Raw genomic sequence first — 17,544 nt, 5'->3', positions numbered from 1 at the left:
AGGCACTCCTACAAATCGCGTCTTGATGTGAGAAAACGCAAATAAATCCAAAAAAGGAAGGCGGGTTCTCCAGGTGGGCGAGTAGGTTTACTACAATATTGAACTTGAAATTTATGTCATGTAGAACCTGCCTGTGCACTCTTTTAAGACAAATACAACTCCACCTAACTTCAGAAGTGGGCTTTATGTCAATATTTTAAAAATCTTCTGTGTCCCTCCCAGAGGTAACCACTAACCTAAATGTTATGTTAACCATATCCATGAATTTCTTACTAGTTATGTCACCTAATAAACATAGATACATGTTTGTAGCTCCATAACCAGGCTATTGCTTTTCTTGTGTTTTGAATTTATATAAATGGAACCATACTAACGGTTTTCTGTTTTTGTTAATATCAACATCTTGTTAAAGTCTTTTTAAAAATATCACTATCTAAAGGCTACACAAGTGGTAAAGAGTACGAAAGCATCCCAGTACCCACCTTAGTGAAATGTTTCTATTTTGCCATGACTGCTAGATAAATACCTTTAGTTGGGTATTTATCATCTCTGTACATGCTTTTATACTTTCACTGCATAGACATTGCAAAGCAGTATATAACAACGTACGCATGGTTTGAACTTTGTAAGTATCTACTGAACTTTGCTCATCTGTAACTGGCCTTTTCCAGTGAACATTGTGTTCTTGAGTCGTCTTTGTTGGCTCTTCTGCCTGAGGGCATTCATTTGAATCGCTGTAAGGTATTTCATGACAGAATATGCATTAGACTGAATGTATTTATCCAGTGTCCTATTGCGGACATTGGGCTGTTTCCTAGTTTTGCTGTCCCGTGTCACCTCAAGCTTCCCGCACCTACCTTCTCACGCACCTGTGGCAGTGTTTGAGGAGTAGAATTGCTGAGTTAACAAGCGTGAGCCTCTTGCTTTTGCTGTCTGAGAGGTCATCAGTCTCCATCTTGTCATTGAATGAGAAGTCCCAGTGTTCTCCAGCCTTGACAATACTTGAGTATTGTTGGGTTTTTAAATTTCTGTCAGTCTGATATGAAATGGAATCTCACTGAAGCTTTAACTTGCATTTCCCTTCAATGTTCCTTTCCTTTAATTCAACAAGCATATCTGGAGTATCTCTCATGTGTCGTGTTCTCTGCCAAGTGCTCAAATAACTAAAATAACTGAGCCCTGCCCTTAGGCGTGTAGGTGGCTTAGCAGTGATTCCCGCCCAGGGGAGAGAGGTCAGAATCACAGAGGGTGCATTTTCAGAGATCAAGGTTTGGAGATGGGGCCCAGGCCTGTCACGTCGACTCCGTAGTGATGCTGAGCTCACTTCCAGCCCAGACCCCTGATCTACAGGAAGGAAAGCCTTGCTGCTTCAACCCAGGGTGCTGTCCCGGGGCATTGTGAACTTCACCCACTAACACGATGCATCTCCTCTCATCTTGAGACTCATCCTACAATTGTATGTGAACATCTCACTGGGTGATGGAATGATTAATTTGTATCTCTTAAGTACCTCAAAAGCAAATGGAAAACAAAATAGGAGCAGAGGCCAGATTTCCTATTACTTCAGCTCTCTGGGGCAATTGTTAACCTGGAAGGGAAAAAGCTCGTTATCTTTTTGCTTGTGCACTGTCTGCTCCAGGGACGGGAAACCAGCCATTCCTGGCTCTGCAGAAGTGGAGCTAGATGATGAAGTAGAGTAGACGAGCGAAAAAGAGGCAAGGATGAAAGGTGGCTTTGGCCCTGGAGAGAAGTGTCAGAGGAAAGGGGGCTGGCTTGACAAAGGAAGGGGAAGTGAAGCAAGTTTGTTGGGGAAGGCGTGGAGCAAACAGCAGCCCAGCCGGCTCCGGGGGCCATGAGCAGTGTCCAGTCTGCACAGAGGGTGGCGCCCAGCTGGAGGCAGGTCGGAGAGGGCGGCCAAGTCTCCTTTAACGTGTAAGCCCATCACATGGGATGGCTGTAGTCACTAAGGAAAGGAAAGACAAATTGTGCTCCGTATATTTACTGAGGAAACTGAAGAAGGGTTGAATTGTCTTCAGTATATTTACTGAGTTGTGAAGGGATGTACAATATTTAGAAAAATTTCCATTAAAATAGTGGAAACTTAAGCATGTGAAGGCTTATGCTAGAGCTAGCAGAAATTTCAAGTAGATGGAACAGTGTATAAAGCCAGATTTTAAAATAAAACCTTAAGGATGGAAGAGAATATTTATTTAGCACCTGCCTGGGTTTTGTTTTTGTTTCACCAACATTGTGAGATAATAATTTTTTTTATCATATTTCTTTTTTCAAACAGCCTCATTATTTTTTCACAATATGGAATTCCTATCCACAAATGAGAAAATCGGGATTCAAAGAGATGAAATTTTTACCTGTGCTCTCACCCCTAATGAGTGGTGGGAAAATGAAGTGATGCCATTTTTATCCAACTCCAGGCCTTGCCTATCTGCCATGCTGTGCATGCTCCTCCCACGTTTGAATTTTCAGGATTTACAGCAAAACTCAAGAAACTTAAAGCTTTCATTTACTAATGTTAAAATTCCAAAGGCAATTTGTTTACATAGCCAATCACACAAAAGTTAATGAAAATATGAACCCAATTTAACAAACTGGTTAATATTTATTCTCGCCTGTCATTTAAATGAAAGGCAATGATGATGTAAACAGGCACCATTGATTTTTAATGCCTCGTATAAGATTGTATTTCTGAACTGGAAAACTCCCATTTCACATCGGTGTTTGGATATGTGGTGTTTAACTTTATAGTGGTTTCCACGTGCCTCAAGGTTGTAATATGTAGCGAGTAAGGTTGAGCAGACATCCGTAATCAGTTGTGTGCATGCTGCTCTCCGGAAGGAGCAACCTCAGATGGAGCCATGGTCAGAGGGGAGCTGTGGCAAGTTACCACAGGGCTCAGACTGTCTCCTGAGGAGGCTTCAAGGGGCTGGAGAGGCCCAGGACTGGGGATGGAAATGTAACCGTAACCACCACAAAGTGAACCCACGAGTATCTTCCCTACTAACCCAAGAACACAGGAAAAAAACATAAGAATATATAGTTTGGACAGTTTGAAGAAATAAAATAATGGCTGACTTATGAATAATGAAGAAAATATTTGATGATGTGACTCCCAGGGAAGCAATTATGGTTAACCCCTCATTTGTTTGGCATTTTCAAGGATTGAACTATCCCACATAACTGAATTTTCCAGGCAACTAAAACTTTCCTATTTATGTGCCTTGAGTGTTTTTTAACTGTGCTTGGTGGAAATATTTCTGAAATAGATTATACAATTATCCTGCCTTCTTGAACAGAAGCTGCAAGAAACATTTCCATAGATGCTTTGACTGCAAGTCTGAGAAGACTTGATTAAAAGAGGTTTAAATAGTTAGGAATTGTAATCATCGCACATAACAAGAAATCCAGCTCTGGGCAGTTCCAGAGATGATGAATTTGGCGCTCGGTGATGTCAGACTGATTCTTCCCTTGTGGTTACAAGATGGACGCCCAGCGCCCAGTCTCCAGACCTCACATGATGAGCTCTGACAAGAATGAAAGGGGGCTTTTCCTTACTTTTGTCTTTCATTGGAAAGGAAATAGTCTCTGAAGACCCCTAGCAGACTTCCCTTGGCCCCCTTGGCAGGACTGAGTCACCTTCCCATGCCTTGGATTTATGGGAGGCTGAGAGTGGGAAAGAAGCAGAGGACTCTGGAGGGGGAAGAGTGTTCAACCCACAAGAAAAGAAGGACCGAGAGTGGCCATTGTGTAGGCAATCAGCCTGTCTCCCGTGGGTACCGGGACTGGGAGTGAGCCTCGCTTACTGTGTGGTACGAGCTTGAGGAGTGATTGGCCTTTTTGTTCCTGCACTGAATGGTCCCAGACTGAAATTCTTTTTGATTTCCTGTGTCTGCTTTTATTTATTATTCTCTCTCCTTCCTCTCTGTCAGACTGCTAGTTTTCACCACTTGCTATTAATGTCCCTTGTCCTCATCGTACCATAATTAGATTTTTTCTGGAAAAATCATACAATCAAACTTGTTAGCATTGTGCCAGGATGCTCTGAGTGAGTATCTGACAGCTGTCCTGTGGTGTTTCATTTGACTGCTCAGGTCATTTTTCTGTTGTTGAGGTTGAGAGAGAAGTGAGGAATTATTGGAGAGTCTTGCAAATTTAGATGTGACCATAATGTGAACTTATGGGGAAAGGAGCGCATTAGGTACATTAAGCCAATTTTCTAGAGGAGATGAAATTGCACCTGTGTCTTCCTGAACCCTGGTCGGTGTAGAGAGTGGCAGCCAAGTTCCTCTGTTCTTTGAGTTTCTCCCCAGAGCTGCAAGGGATGGTGGCTGCAACAAGGGCACCACTGGTTCTGGGGCCCGAGGAGCCCGGCCTGCAGCCACTGCAGCACAGGGCAAACTGGTCAGAGCTTGATTCTCATCATCCTCGACCAGGGCTTCAGGGCTCAGCAAACCACCCAGGCAGCTACCCAGCACTGGAGGTTTGGGTGTGACTTGTCTCAACAAGTTCTTGAAGAAAGTACCGCCTCAGAAATGGTTGTAGACATTTTACTGAACAGCAAGGGCCATCCCTTCTGTGCACAGAGTGCTGTCCAAAATCCAGTTTCTATGGACAGGAAGACAGAAATGAGAAGCAGTTGTCAAAATGAGGTGCTAATACTGAGGATGGACACTATGGCAGGATTCTGCTTTGAGATCTCACCTGAGCAGGTGGAGTCCAGAGGAAGCAAATGGTTAAGCCGGTTGGTTTTTTGACACAGGTGATATGACCCCTAGCTTTTAGGACCTGGGGGATCCTAACAGCAAATTAGCTGTTGGGAGGCCTGAAGCCATCATTTTACAATGCATCAGAACATTGGGAGTTAGTTTGTAGGCAAATGTTAAATGACAGAAACATTGAGGATAAGGAAAACAGGTTTGGTTTTGCTTCAGTTGTGACTAATTTGTGCCATTCAAAACATTCGTACGAGAAAAATGCAAAGTATTTCTTGTAAATATTTTGGTTATTAACTTCTTTTTACACACAGAACATTCTTTAAAGAAGCCACCCTTTCTTTGGCAGCTGACTTAGTTGAGTGATGTAGTTATATTTTTCTGACTTTTTTTTTAAAGTCATAAATTAATTTGTGGGCTACCAGTTGTACCTCTGAGGTACTCTGGCCATTTCTGCTTCTTTAATAAATGTGTCTAATTTTTAATACTGGCTTCTACTACAGTTTTTCAGTAAAATCTCCACCAAGAAGTAAGCATGGAATAGTCCTGGGGGGGTGTGGGTTGTGGTACATATCCGCATGTAACTTGCTGGCGATTCATTTATTTAAGAACTCACTTGGCTCAGTTAATAAATTTGCATTTGCATTGTGAATTGTCTCTGATGCAAATTGGGTATTAGCAGTCAGAGTGGATGGTTCAGAACTGGATAAGAAACCATTTTTCTAGTAAATCAAAATATCAGCAACTTATTTTTAATAGAACAGAACCAAAAATATATAGCATTCCCAAGTGCATACTACTCAGATAGTTTGAGAATCATGAAGCCACATAATGGAGTATTATCCGTAGTCCTGATGCTGGCAGCTGTATTTACTTTAGTAATTTGTAAAGTATTGCCATGGAATCCTATTATTTAAAAGTATTGCTTTTTTGAAGGAAACTTTCATGCTAAATAACTTTCACCAATGCTATTGGTGATTGCTTTGGGGGTTAATTCTCAATCTCTTTTTATATTTGGAGACTTGTACATAATATAAACATAATTGAAGTCAAATTAGAGTAGATGTGAATAGCATATCTCCAGAGTCAATCAGGAAATGAAATGAGTAATCAGAAAAAATATAAACTTAATTTTAGAAAGCAAATGTTTTTTTCAAAGTGACTGAAGTCACAGATCATGTTTTGTAATAAGAAGGTATTCAAACGGGTTTTCTGTTCCAGATTACTTAGAATCTGAGTTAGTCTGTTTTTCATATCCCATATTGTTCCTTTATGTTACTGAATCTCTGCTTTGGCACAGATCAACTTGTCTTGAGACACTGGGAGAAGTGACTGAACAGTGGACAGTCAAAATCTGTCCCTTCCCTCCAATTGTGGGTGATTCATGTGTAGAAACCCCCTGCAGCTCTGACTCAGAGTCAGATAGACTCAGAGGCATGTTTTGAACCATGTTTTTGGTTTTGTTTTTTCCTTAAGTTTGCTGCAAACCCAGCTTGTCCTTGAATTCATATTGGTGTCTCTAAACTGGCACGACAATGAGATCGAGGTACAACTTTTTACTAGATCTTAAATTAAAATTATTATTTTTATTATTAGCGGGGTAATTTTTTTCATAGATCTGCCTCATATGGTCAAAACCAAGAATCTTACACATCCCTCGTAGTGGGCGCTCTGGGGTAATTCTGGCTTGCTGTATGTGTTGCGAGTGTCCTGAAGCACTGGAGGCAGTGCGCCCTCAGGAGCTCGGGATCCAAGCCCTGGGGGTAGACTTGAGTTCTCGCCGGCCTGGCGTGCGTGAGCAACTTCACAAATGTCTTGGACCCGCAGGTTTGCTCATCTGTGCAATGCAGATGGTAAAAATAATGCCTGTTTCACAGGTTAGAAGTATCAAATTATTCACAAAGCTAAAAAACTGTATGTTTTTCATCATTTTTGATAAATGAGTTTACCCGCTCACGGTTCTAGAGCTGGGTAATATTCACACAAACACTCCTATTCCTTGAGGAGCATGCGGCTGGGACAATCTAAGCTTTTAATTTGCCACAAAAAACAGAGTCTTTCTTTTTTTAATTGAGGCAAAGAACCCCAAAGTGACAGCTGAAGCACAGAATCGTAGTCTGTAGCGCAGCTCAGCCTCTATGCTCTATTCAGGTTTGCCCCCACGCATTCCCTCAGAGGCGCCGCTAGGAGACCTCTGTCAATGTGGAGAAACTTGACACTGCTCGGACACCACTCACTGTTTGATTGGAAGTAATAACTATATTTTTCTAGCGGTCCAGTTGCCTACTCTAAAGAATAGAAAGATTATCATAACTTGCTGTCTTTGAGCTCCTTTTCAAATCCCATTCTTGAAGAACGCCTCTTTCTCCTCCAGCAAATGGTTAATAGGGAAGCCACTCAAACTCTGAGGAATCCGCGTTAGGGTAGACTTAAAGCAGGCGTAGAACTAACCCCGCCGTGAGACACTGGACGTGGAGATGTTCAGACGGCGGCACTTCAACTCTGTGGCCAGCTCATAGTGTTCTCGCCGCACCTGTAGCCGCATGCCTCACTTGGATTAAATTTTCATTTAAGTGTGGCTTCTGTGTCTACCTAGTTTGTAAACTCTTTGAAGGTAGGGAAGGCACCATGTACTTCTTGGTCTCGCTGTCCACCTCTTTTAGATGAGCCTTAACCAGTATTTATGGTTCAAATGAGTCTTGTACACAGATTTAGTCCCAAAAGTGGATTAAGATGCATCTAAAGCCTAACTTGCTTTTCCTTTCTTTTGTCTTTGCAGTTGACCTGCCCCTGTTTTTTCCTCGAGACCAGCCAACTCTCACATTTCAGTCTGTTTATCACTTTACCAACAGTGGACAGCTTTATTCTCAGGCCCAAAAAAATTACCCATACAGCCCCAGATGGGATGGAAATGAAATGGCCAAAAGAGCAAAGTAAGTAATCCGTTGTTGTTTCCTATAAATAGCAGCCTTGTTTATCCAGTCCGGGGTTACTGCCACAGGTAGGCAAAATCCTTACCTGTGCCTGATTTTGTAAATAAATGTTTGACCCATTTTTTCTCACTATCTCTGACTGCTTTCACCCCACGGGGACAGAGTAGTCATAGACACGTGTCCTATAGCAGCAAAAGTAGTCGGTATTTGGCCCTTGACAGAACGTTCTGCCAATACCTTATCAATACCTCACCAGGTAGCTTGTTTTTTGTGTATTTTATTTTGTGGATTATAGGATTTATCAGAAATTTACCTCTCTACCTATGTTAGAAAAGCAGGAAGTAGAGTTGTGTGTAAATGGTATAAATGATGAAAATATTGACAGTTATTGTTTTAAATGGAAAATTTCAGCTGATAGTAAACAGAATTTTGACTTAGTGAAAATATAGTCAACATATGGATCTAGAACCTGATTTCTGTCCTCATTGCCCAAAGTGGGGCCTGTATCTTGACCGACCAAATAGCCTCACGTGGACTTTAAGCTATTAAAATCACTATGGGAGTTAAGAATTTGATGGAGGTTGAAATTAGCTAGAGTTTGGAGTTTAGAGGTACAACTGTTGCACACAAACCTCTCTATGGAAAGCTTCCTCCAGGCTCTGGAAAAGGTCAATGTAGAAATATGCCAAGTGGTCTTTACGAGTAAGACTTTAGTATCTGGTACATCATGCCTTCTAGATTAAAGTGGCAGTGGATCAGAATCATAGTTTCCAGAAATAAATTCCAGAGAGACTTGATCACCCTGTGCTCACACCTGTGATCCCAGCTGAAGGTTGATCAGACTAAACATACTCCTCACTTGTGCATCAGTATTAACTGAGCACCTACCATGTTTCCAGCATTGTGCTCTATGCTGCGAATACAATGATAAACACATAGGAGAAAATGGCTTATGCCCTCATGGAATTTATGATTCAGCAGGAAAGACCAAAGCCTTTACAGCATCAGACTTCTGACACTTGTAAAATACCTACTGATGAAAGCTAACCTGCAAACACAGGGTGCTTGGGCTTGTAGGGCGTCTTAATCTTGCCTCCCTCTCCCTGAGGCCTAGCTCCTTCCTTGGGTGCCTCCTCACACTCCGATACTTTGTGTAGTGCAAGACCTTTACTTATAGCAGGACTGGAGCTTTTTTAAATGAAGGCAGAGTGGCTTTTTCTAGAAGTACAGACTTACTCAGGTTCCTGTGTGAAATCCAGAGTTGTTCTCCAATGCTTCAGTGGGTCCTCTCTACCGCTTTTGCCGTGATGCCCAAGACTGAAATTCTGTTTAAGGAAAAAATAAATAAACATGAAAATGTAACTAATAATAATGATTAAGATTTACATATCTTGAAATAGAGTTGAGAAAAGAGTGTTATGAAGTCAGTCTTACATTTGAGGTTTTGCAGTTGTTCGATTGCTGGGCTTTTCCTGAGCAGACATAAGGCCTGCCCTTAGAAGATAGGCTGTTATTTGTGGTATGTGCAGTGGCGGCTCAACCAGACATGTCTTCGTGGTTTCCATGGTAAAGCTATCGTGTGTGTGTGTGTGTGTGTGTGTGTGTAACTAGGCATTTTAGCATGTTGAATTGGAATTGAATCTTTAAGGAATTACAGACCATAAGCCTATGATTTCAGCACAAGAATATCATAAATGAAGCCTGTTTGTCGTAACAGATTGGTTCAGAGCTACAAGAGACATTTGCTTTATATTAACACTAGTCAAAAGAAAACATCTGAAGTAACATTTGAAAAAAAAAAAAAAGCCTGCTTTCTACTGTAGTGAAGATGGATACATTTTAAATGTAATAGAGAAAGCCCGCAACTCTTGCTAGGAAGAAATCATTTAAAAACTCCCTTCTGATATTGAACAGTCATTTCCCTGGGCTGTGTAGGAAGGCCAGGTCACGGAGGAACACAACTGGAGGGCTGTCCCGCAGTCCAGACGTGAGATTGTGGAAAAGGTTGGGCAGGGACACACACAGCGAAAAGAAGGTCAGCTGTAGCATTCCTTACACACCCCGTTTCATTGCCTGTGAGAAATATTGCATGTACACGCTGCTTAAAAGGCTGTAGTTCACTTGAGAGCTCTGCCCATGATGTAAACACTCTCACGGTCTAGGAGCAGCAGTAGTGCCTTGGAGTGGAGTCAGCTGTTTATTCCCTCCCGTAGTGCAAAACCCTAGACGTGTGAGCTCAGAGAGGACACTGCCTGGCAGTGACCAGCGCTTTTCCACAACATGTGCGTTTTGCTTATGGCTCTCAGCAGGGTCTTTCAGGACAAGCGCAGTATCCTCCACTGGGTAAGCACAAGCTCTGGGGCCATGGTGCCCACTTCCATCGCAAGCTCTAAACCTGCCGGCGCTGTGGCCAGCTAGCCTCTCTGAACTTCATCCTGTGAGACATGACTTTTGGAGGGAGGAGTGTGACACACAGGGGCAGGCAGTGCAGGGACTTGTGTTTAGCTCCTGCTTGGTCCCACCATACCTCACTTTCCCATTTCCTTTGGCCTGGGTTGTTCTTTTTTTTTTAAAGATCCATTTATGTATGCAAACAGAACTGGGGTACAGGCCAGAGCTGCAGGGGTGGTGAGAGGACTCACCAGAGACAGAGAGGGGAGCAGAACAGGCTGAGTGACAAAGTACACTGCTGAGGGGAGCAGCAGGCAGGTCAGGAGAGGTCTGCCGCGCCATATGGGTCACCTCCCAGGCGGGTGGGTATTGAACTCATGCTGAAGTGGCTTTAGGTGCTTTAACCTGCTGTGCCACCAGGGAGAGCTCTGGATTCTTTTTTTTTTTTATATAATATACCTTTTTTTCTTTTACCCTGTGTTTATATTTTAAGGGAAACTTTTGTTGGTTTTTATAAATCTAGTCTGATAATCTCCACCTTTTAGTTGCAGTGTTGAATTTCACGTCACTAGCAAACTGGTTGGATTTAGTCTACCATCTTGCTATTTGCTTGCCCCTCTTCTCTGTTTCTGTGCTCCTCCTTCCTTCCAACTCTTTTCTTTCATTTGAGTACACCATCCTCTTCTATTATACTTTTAGCAACAGCTCTTTGTATCAGATTTTTAAGTATTGACACTCTAAAATATGTCCTTAACTTGTAACAGTTCACCATGAATTAATATAACACTTCAAACATAATGTAAAAACCTAATGGTGAAAATTTCTTGGCACATATTATATATAAATATACTTTATGCATTATATATATTTATTTCCTTGTGCTGGCATCTTCATGTGTTTCACTGCTACCTACACATTGTTCAGCTTTCAGTTGACTTAAAATAAATTTGAGAAAAGAAGGAAAAATATATCCCATTTCATTCTGTAACTTCCAATAACAGGTAATAGATAATTTCCAAATAAAAGTAATGGAGAATCATTTCCTCTTAAGAAAAAATGAAAAGGCCACCTACTTTTAAGCGTCTCTTGGCACAGGCCTGCAGAGACACCTACCTAGCCATGTGCAGGGGTCACTCTCCCCAGGAAACAGCTGGCTTCTGGCTGAGTAAGTACACAGCACAGGACCTCAGGGGCTCAACGAGCATGTCTTCCCAGCGGCATGCAAATGGCCTCCAAGCCCATGAGAGGTGTCAGTGTAACTTAGCATCAGGCAGCTGCAAACCAAAACAGTGAGATCCCACCCCACCCCAGGCAGAAAGACGCTCATCAAAAAGACCCAGAAAACAGCAGTTGTTGGTGAGGGCGTGGAGAAAAAGGAGCCCCTGTTCACTGCTGGTGGGAGTGCAGGCTGGTCCAGCCCCTATGAAAAACAGTGTGGAGAGTCTCAAAATATTAAAAGTGGATATACTATATGATTCAGTAATTCCACTCATTGGCATTTATCCAAAGAATCTAGAAACACTCATCGAAAGGGTGGGTGCACTCCTGTGTTCACCGCAGCACTGTTACAGCGGCCACGTTAAGGAAACACACGAAAGTGGCCAACAGCAGGTGACTAGACTAAGATGTGGACGTATGAGCCATGGAATACTATCCAGCCGCAGAAAACAGAGGAATGTCTGCCCTTTGTGACAATATGAGATGGAACTGAAAGGTATTATGTTAAGTGAAATAAGCTAGAGGGAGAAAGACAGAAATGGGTGACTTTACTCTATATGGAATATAGAGAAATAAAATAAAGGAACTGACAGAACTAAACCAAAACAAAATCTAGAAATGACTGCAGAATTGAGGCCAGTGGGGTGGGGCCTAGGGTGGGAAGGCGTCTGGTATGATAAGGGGATATGGGCGTTCTGGGGAGGGGGTGTGGCCATGCAATAGGTGTGAACCTGCAACTCTGAGTCACACACAGTGATGTAAACCGGTGTGACCTCAAATAAAGATAAATAAATAAAATAATCCCTAGTGAGGAAAGAAAAAAATAGGACCTCTGACCCTGCTGCACACCCACATGCAGACAGACAGACACGGAAATCCTCCTTGCTTTGCTGAGCCTCCTCAGCAGGCCGCCCCCGAGGCACAGACACACGGAAGTGCACGTGAGGTCCTGACCCCGAGTGGAAGCAGCTGGGTTTAGACCTGGCCGTCCCATGCACTGGCCGTCCCATGCACTGGCCGTCCCATGCACTGGCCGTCCCATGCACTGGCAAATTCACAGTCGCCCGGAGACTCCCCTGGTCTGTAAAGCAGTGAAGCTAGTCTACAGGGTCACTATGAGCAGCTAAGGAGGTTTTCTAATGTTGACAAACTGCCACAAACTTAACCGCTTAAAACAGTGCAAATTTTTAGGTCACAGTTTGGGTCAGGAGTCTGGTTCAACATGCCTGGGTTCCCCAGACCGCGAAAGTCAGATTGTTGACTGGCCCTCGGGGTTTCTTCGAGCTTGTTCAGGTTGTTGGCAGAGTTCAGTTCTCTCTGGTTGTAGGACTGGTGTGCTTGTTCCTCGCCGGCTGTCAGCTGGAGGCCATCCTTCCACATGGTCCCCTCCATGCCAGTATGGCGCTGCCAGCCCTCCTCCCCTTTCTTATCTCTGACTTCTACACACAGATTGGAAGGTTCATCTGATAGGTCACACCTGCCGCTTAGTCTCCTTTTCTCAGTGTCCACCCCATGCAACTTCTCCTACATGGAGGGGTGGAACCCCATGTGCCTGGGCATTGTGCAGGAGGCTGGGCAAGGAGCCTGGGGGCTGTTTAGAATTCTGCCTGCAACACAGGGCCACAGAGGACAGTTACCCAGCCCAGGCTCTAGAGTAATGGGTATTTGCCTTTGACTATCAGTAGTATCTGTGACAGGCGAAAGAGAATTTTGATTAAAAAGTAGCAAAGCTGGCCCTCCCTGGTGGTATAGCGGGTTAAAGCACAGCACAAAGAAGCTTAAGCCACTTCCGCATGAGTTCGATCCCCGCCTGCCCTGGAGGAGATCCACATGGCGCAGCAGACCTCTCCTGACCCGCCCGCTGCTCCCCTCAGCAGTGTACTTCATCAATCTGCCTGTTCTGCTCCCCACTCTGTGTCTGGTGAATCCTCTCACCCTCCGCATCTCTGGCCTGTACCCCAGTTCTGTAAGAATAAATAAAATAAATCTTTAAAAAATAAATAAATAAAATGTTTTAAAAAAAAAAAAGTAGCAAGGCTGAGCTTCTCACGCACCCCAGGAAAGAGCCCCCCCCCCCCATCCTCAGTGACTTGATCAGAATTCTCAGTTCTAGGTTGCACACACACATACACACCCCATAGCTGCTATCACCTGTGGTGTCTTCTTGACACCAGCACAACCATTTTGGGAAATAGAAAAAAATCTACCTTCAGGTGTTTAATCTACATATAGCCAACTATCCGTTGAAACAACTGAACCCACAAGTTACCCATCTTGGCATCTTGTGTATAACTTTAGTACAGTCTAAAAGAATGAATGTAGTAATGATTTGTCTCCCTGTAAGTCTGATAAATCTATGAATAGTGGAATAATTTTTCCATTGATGTCATGGTATAAAGGAATGAGACTGATCCTAGACTAGGCCCGAGTAAACTCTAAAATAGAACTTAACCCCAAAACCACTTAGTGCAATAGCTTGTTACACATCAGCCCCATTGTGTAAATGGATTTACTAAAGAATATTTCAAAAAATAGCTTCTTAGTCAACACAAGGAAATAATTCATCGTGACCCTTCTAAAACCATTTGTTGTTCCCCTTGCTCAAGGTCAGAAAGAAATACTGTTTTCTTGTTTAGAAACCTACCCAGATGCACCAGGGCCCCTCACGCCCCAAGTGTTGCGCTGCACCACGCACACTTCCATTATTCAGTGAAGACAGCTGGGTGACAAATAACTTTCTCTCTCAAGGATTTAAAAGATAATCTCACATTATGGACTATTTCAGTTATTTTTCATCATTAATACTTCTGTATTCCCAAAGACACTATTTTCTTTAAACTTCTCATTAGTTGCCAAATGCTTCAATCCATTATTGCGCATTATTCCTCTAAACAAAGCAGACAAAAATAGAGCTCCTCTCTTTGATTCAGGAGACAGGCGTAGGTTCCCCCACCCAGTGGGTCTGTTCCCACCCAGTGGCCTCTGAGGCCTCTCTGGGCCCCGGGGAGCACATGAAGTATGGCATTCCCATACTTCACCGCCTGGTTGCAGGAGCCCTGAGGCCAGAGAATTCTTGGGGGGGCCAAAGGTGGGCTGGAGGAAGGGCTTCGTGAAGTATGCAGAGTCTTGATGTGAGCCTGTCTGTGTTTGCTTCTCCAACAGTGAATCATTCCTCCGTTTCTGCTTTCCCTCTCGGTAGCTCCTCCCAGCAGCAAGATTCTTTGAGCTTTGTTTCTGTGGCAGTTTCATTGTGGAGCCAGGCCTGCCCGCAGTCCGCGCCAGGGAAAGTGGAGGAGGCAGCCCGGCTGGCCCAGCCTTGAGCCAGTATCTCAGCAGCACTCAGCGTCAGTGAAACCCTAGAGGGGTTTCCTGTTCCTCTTCTAGAGCACGACCCCCCACGACCCTCCCCTTTATATCAGAATTTCTGGAACTCCCTGCTAGCCCCCAAAGGAAGGGGCTGACCCGGGAGGTAAGAATTGTGGCCGCTAGTGAGTGCTCGGAACTGAGGCACTCTGGGCAGGAAGGGCGGCTGACAGCCGGAGAGCACTGAGGTGAGCAGAGGAGCAGGGGTCTGGCCTCCATCCCCGAGGCATGTGCGGGCGCCCCGGGTGAGACCTTAGGGGCGGAGCCTGAAAGCCCAACAGCTGCTATGATTCATGGGTTTTCTACTTTCTTTTGTTTTTGCCTGAGTTTCCTAGGGATAGTTCCCTTTAAAAAATCCCAGCCTCATCTTAGCTGAACTCCCCTTGGGAGAGGAGAGGGAATTTTCCAGACCCAGGCCAGCATCAGAGTGCCCTGAGAGAACAGGAAAGGCAGCGGTGATGGCAAGGAGTTGGGCACAGCCGAGGTGGCCCAGCCTCCACCTCTGCCTCTCCGGGCCCTGCACAGGCAGGCTCACCCACGCCTGCTGGGGTTAGAAATAGAGAAGCCGAGGAGAAAAAAGAAAGCAGATCAATAACATGGAAGAACCGGAACGCTAGACGTTAAAGAAAATCATTTCAAAAAGTATTTTTGTGAGTGTTTCTCTTTTCATAAGAGAGAGCGCGTGGGGAGGGATCCAGATCGCCTGACTGCAGCATCCTCTCCAGATTGCGCAGGTCAGAGAGAACATGTGATTTATTAGAGCCGGACATCTGTTGCTGTGCAGTGATCAGCTCCGTTAAAAACCCTGGTCACCAGTTGCTGCCGACGCAGCCTCACCTCCGAGTTGCTTCGTACCCTGCTTCCAGCTCTCCCAGGCCCGGCTGTACCAGGCACCAGGCGCTCGTGGCCTGGCCCGGCCTCCCAACTCCTTCACGGGGCCCCCTCGGGCCATCTTCCAGGCCCTCCGTCTGTGTCCCTGGCTCTCTTTGATTCCTTCTTGGGCCCTCTGTGAGTTGCCTTAGCACTGGGCTCCTCCGGTCCATCCCGCTTTCCATGCTGTTTTCCTGGAAAGCAGCATTAGGGTTTACTCTCTGGTCCCAGTCACGCAAAAAGAAGCTGCTTGTGACCAGAGACCCAGAAATTGACCCAGTTGTACCTTTGTGGGAACTACTGAGTCCGCAGGCTTGGGGCTCACCCCACCCCTGTGGGAAGTACTGGTGATAACCAAGCACAGCTACTTCCTTGTTTGTAAGTTAGGGGCATGTATTTTCTTTCTTGGAAAGATAGTTGCCTCAAAGAGCCTGCAAGGAAAGGTAGAGGGGCTGGATTGGGGCATCCCCTTCCCTCTGACCCCCCAGGTGCATCCCACCCCGAACCCCACCTGCTCCATTGAAGAGAAACAGCCATTCTTGGCCTGGCCATGCTCCCCCCAAGAACCTCCTCTGCCCATACGTAGGAGATGTAGGTCAGACGTGCGACACACCTCACTTCAGGTGAGGCATGGTGTGTGGCACTTGGCCTTTAAAGAGTAAATACATAAATGGCTTAGGACTTGAGAGTCATGGTGTCCTCTGAGCACCATGATTAACTTACTGTGATCTTGGGAAAGACACTTCCCCTCACTGGGCCTGATACCTTGTCTGAATTACTAGGCTAAGTAAGACCCGATGATCACTAAGCGCTAATATTTCTGGGTGCAATTTATGTTTAAGGTAGCTTAGCATACTTATTTTGTTCATGTTGAGAAAATTCCATTTCTGTTGCCAGAGGTCAGACAAGAATTGAAAACATTACTAAGTGGAATTAAGCACACTATGTACGTGATGCTTTTTTGTACAGCCCGTATCTGATATTTATAGAACACTTCAGTCGCGGAACGTGCACACATATGCCCTGAACCCACACCCAGTAAAATAGCTCTAGATGTAATACATCTTCAGATGTCAAGTTAAAACAGCTTCTTGGGAATTAGGCCTGACTGTTCAGATGTGCGTGCTGGCTTCTGACAGGTGCCGCCAGGGCTGCTCACGGCCGTCCCGGGAGATGTGGAGTCCAGCCAAGGCAGGAGGGCCAGCCGCTCCTTTCTAGCGCTTCTCATTAAGGCATGAATTCTAGAAAAACAGGGAAGCATCAAAGGGACCATCCTCTTTGTGCAGACCATTAATGACAAGTAGAGGCCTTGCTGCTGCAGAAGCAGGGTCCTGTCTTGTCTGTTGTCAGATCCCTCAGCAGCGGGGCCGCCTGTGAAAATGAACTAGACTCATGACTTGTTCAAATAGAAGCGCCTTAGAGGTGAGCAGAATGGGGAGCAGTGACTACAAACTGCAGAGACAACAGCAGAGCTAAGCTAGGTGACCGAGCAGGAATGTACCTCCACAGGCGACATCAGGGTGCAGTCTCAGGACATAGAACATGCAAGGAACCTTAGAGGTCATCCGAGATTGAGCATGGTAAGCACTAACCATTGTGGTAGGAATTAAATGAACTAGCTGGCATAAAACCCTAAGCATAGTGATTGGCCTCGACTTGACACTCCACTCTTCTTTTCATTTCCTGGAAGAATTTATTCCACACTGCACAGTAGCAAGGTTAGAACCCTGTGCACTGAGTCACCCTGTGCCCAGGCCGCCTCTGGCCACCCATTTCCTGCTGCCTGCTTCCTACTGCCTTGCGCAGGCGCAGCACGGCGAAGCGGGGGGCTGGGGGTCAGTGTGCCCATGTGCCATCCACTCACCTACAGAACGGGCTCTCCTGGGATTTCTCCCTAGAGGGTCACTCAGGAGACTGAAGGCCACGGTGCCTCTGGGGAAAGCCCAGGGTATTCTTGAGCAGAAATATCTTCTGGGACTGTAAAGACTGCATTGAGTGCCTTCAGGAGTAGGTAAACAGCCCTGTTTCTGCACGTATACCTG

General features: G+C 44.9%; 1 protein-coding gene across 1 annotated transcript in view; it reads left to right on the top strand.

Moving 5' to 3' along the window:
* Positions 1-17,544, top strand: part of BRE (brain and reproductive organ-expressed (TNFRSF1A modulator)) — a 341,266-nt gene that overhangs the window by 305,555 nt on the left and 18,167 nt on the right. The window contains exon 11 of the mRNA XM_004686335.2: positions 7,507-7,660. Within this exon, the coding sequence (XP_004686392.1) occupies positions 7,507-7,660 (154 nt within the window). The remainder of the gene's footprint in view (positions 1-7,506; positions 7,661-17,544) is intronic.

This window comes from Condylura cristata, unplaced genomic scaffold (assembly GCF_000260355.1).
Source record: "Condylura cristata isolate star-nosed mole 26May11 unplaced genomic scaffold, ConCri1.0 scaffold00020, whole genome shotgun sequence".
Taxonomy (NCBI): Eukaryota; Metazoa; Chordata; class Mammalia; order Eulipotyphla; family Talpidae; genus Condylura; species Condylura cristata.
The sequence above is the reverse complement of the archived record's forward strand: the minus strand, read 5'-3'. Positions and strand labels throughout refer to the sequence as shown.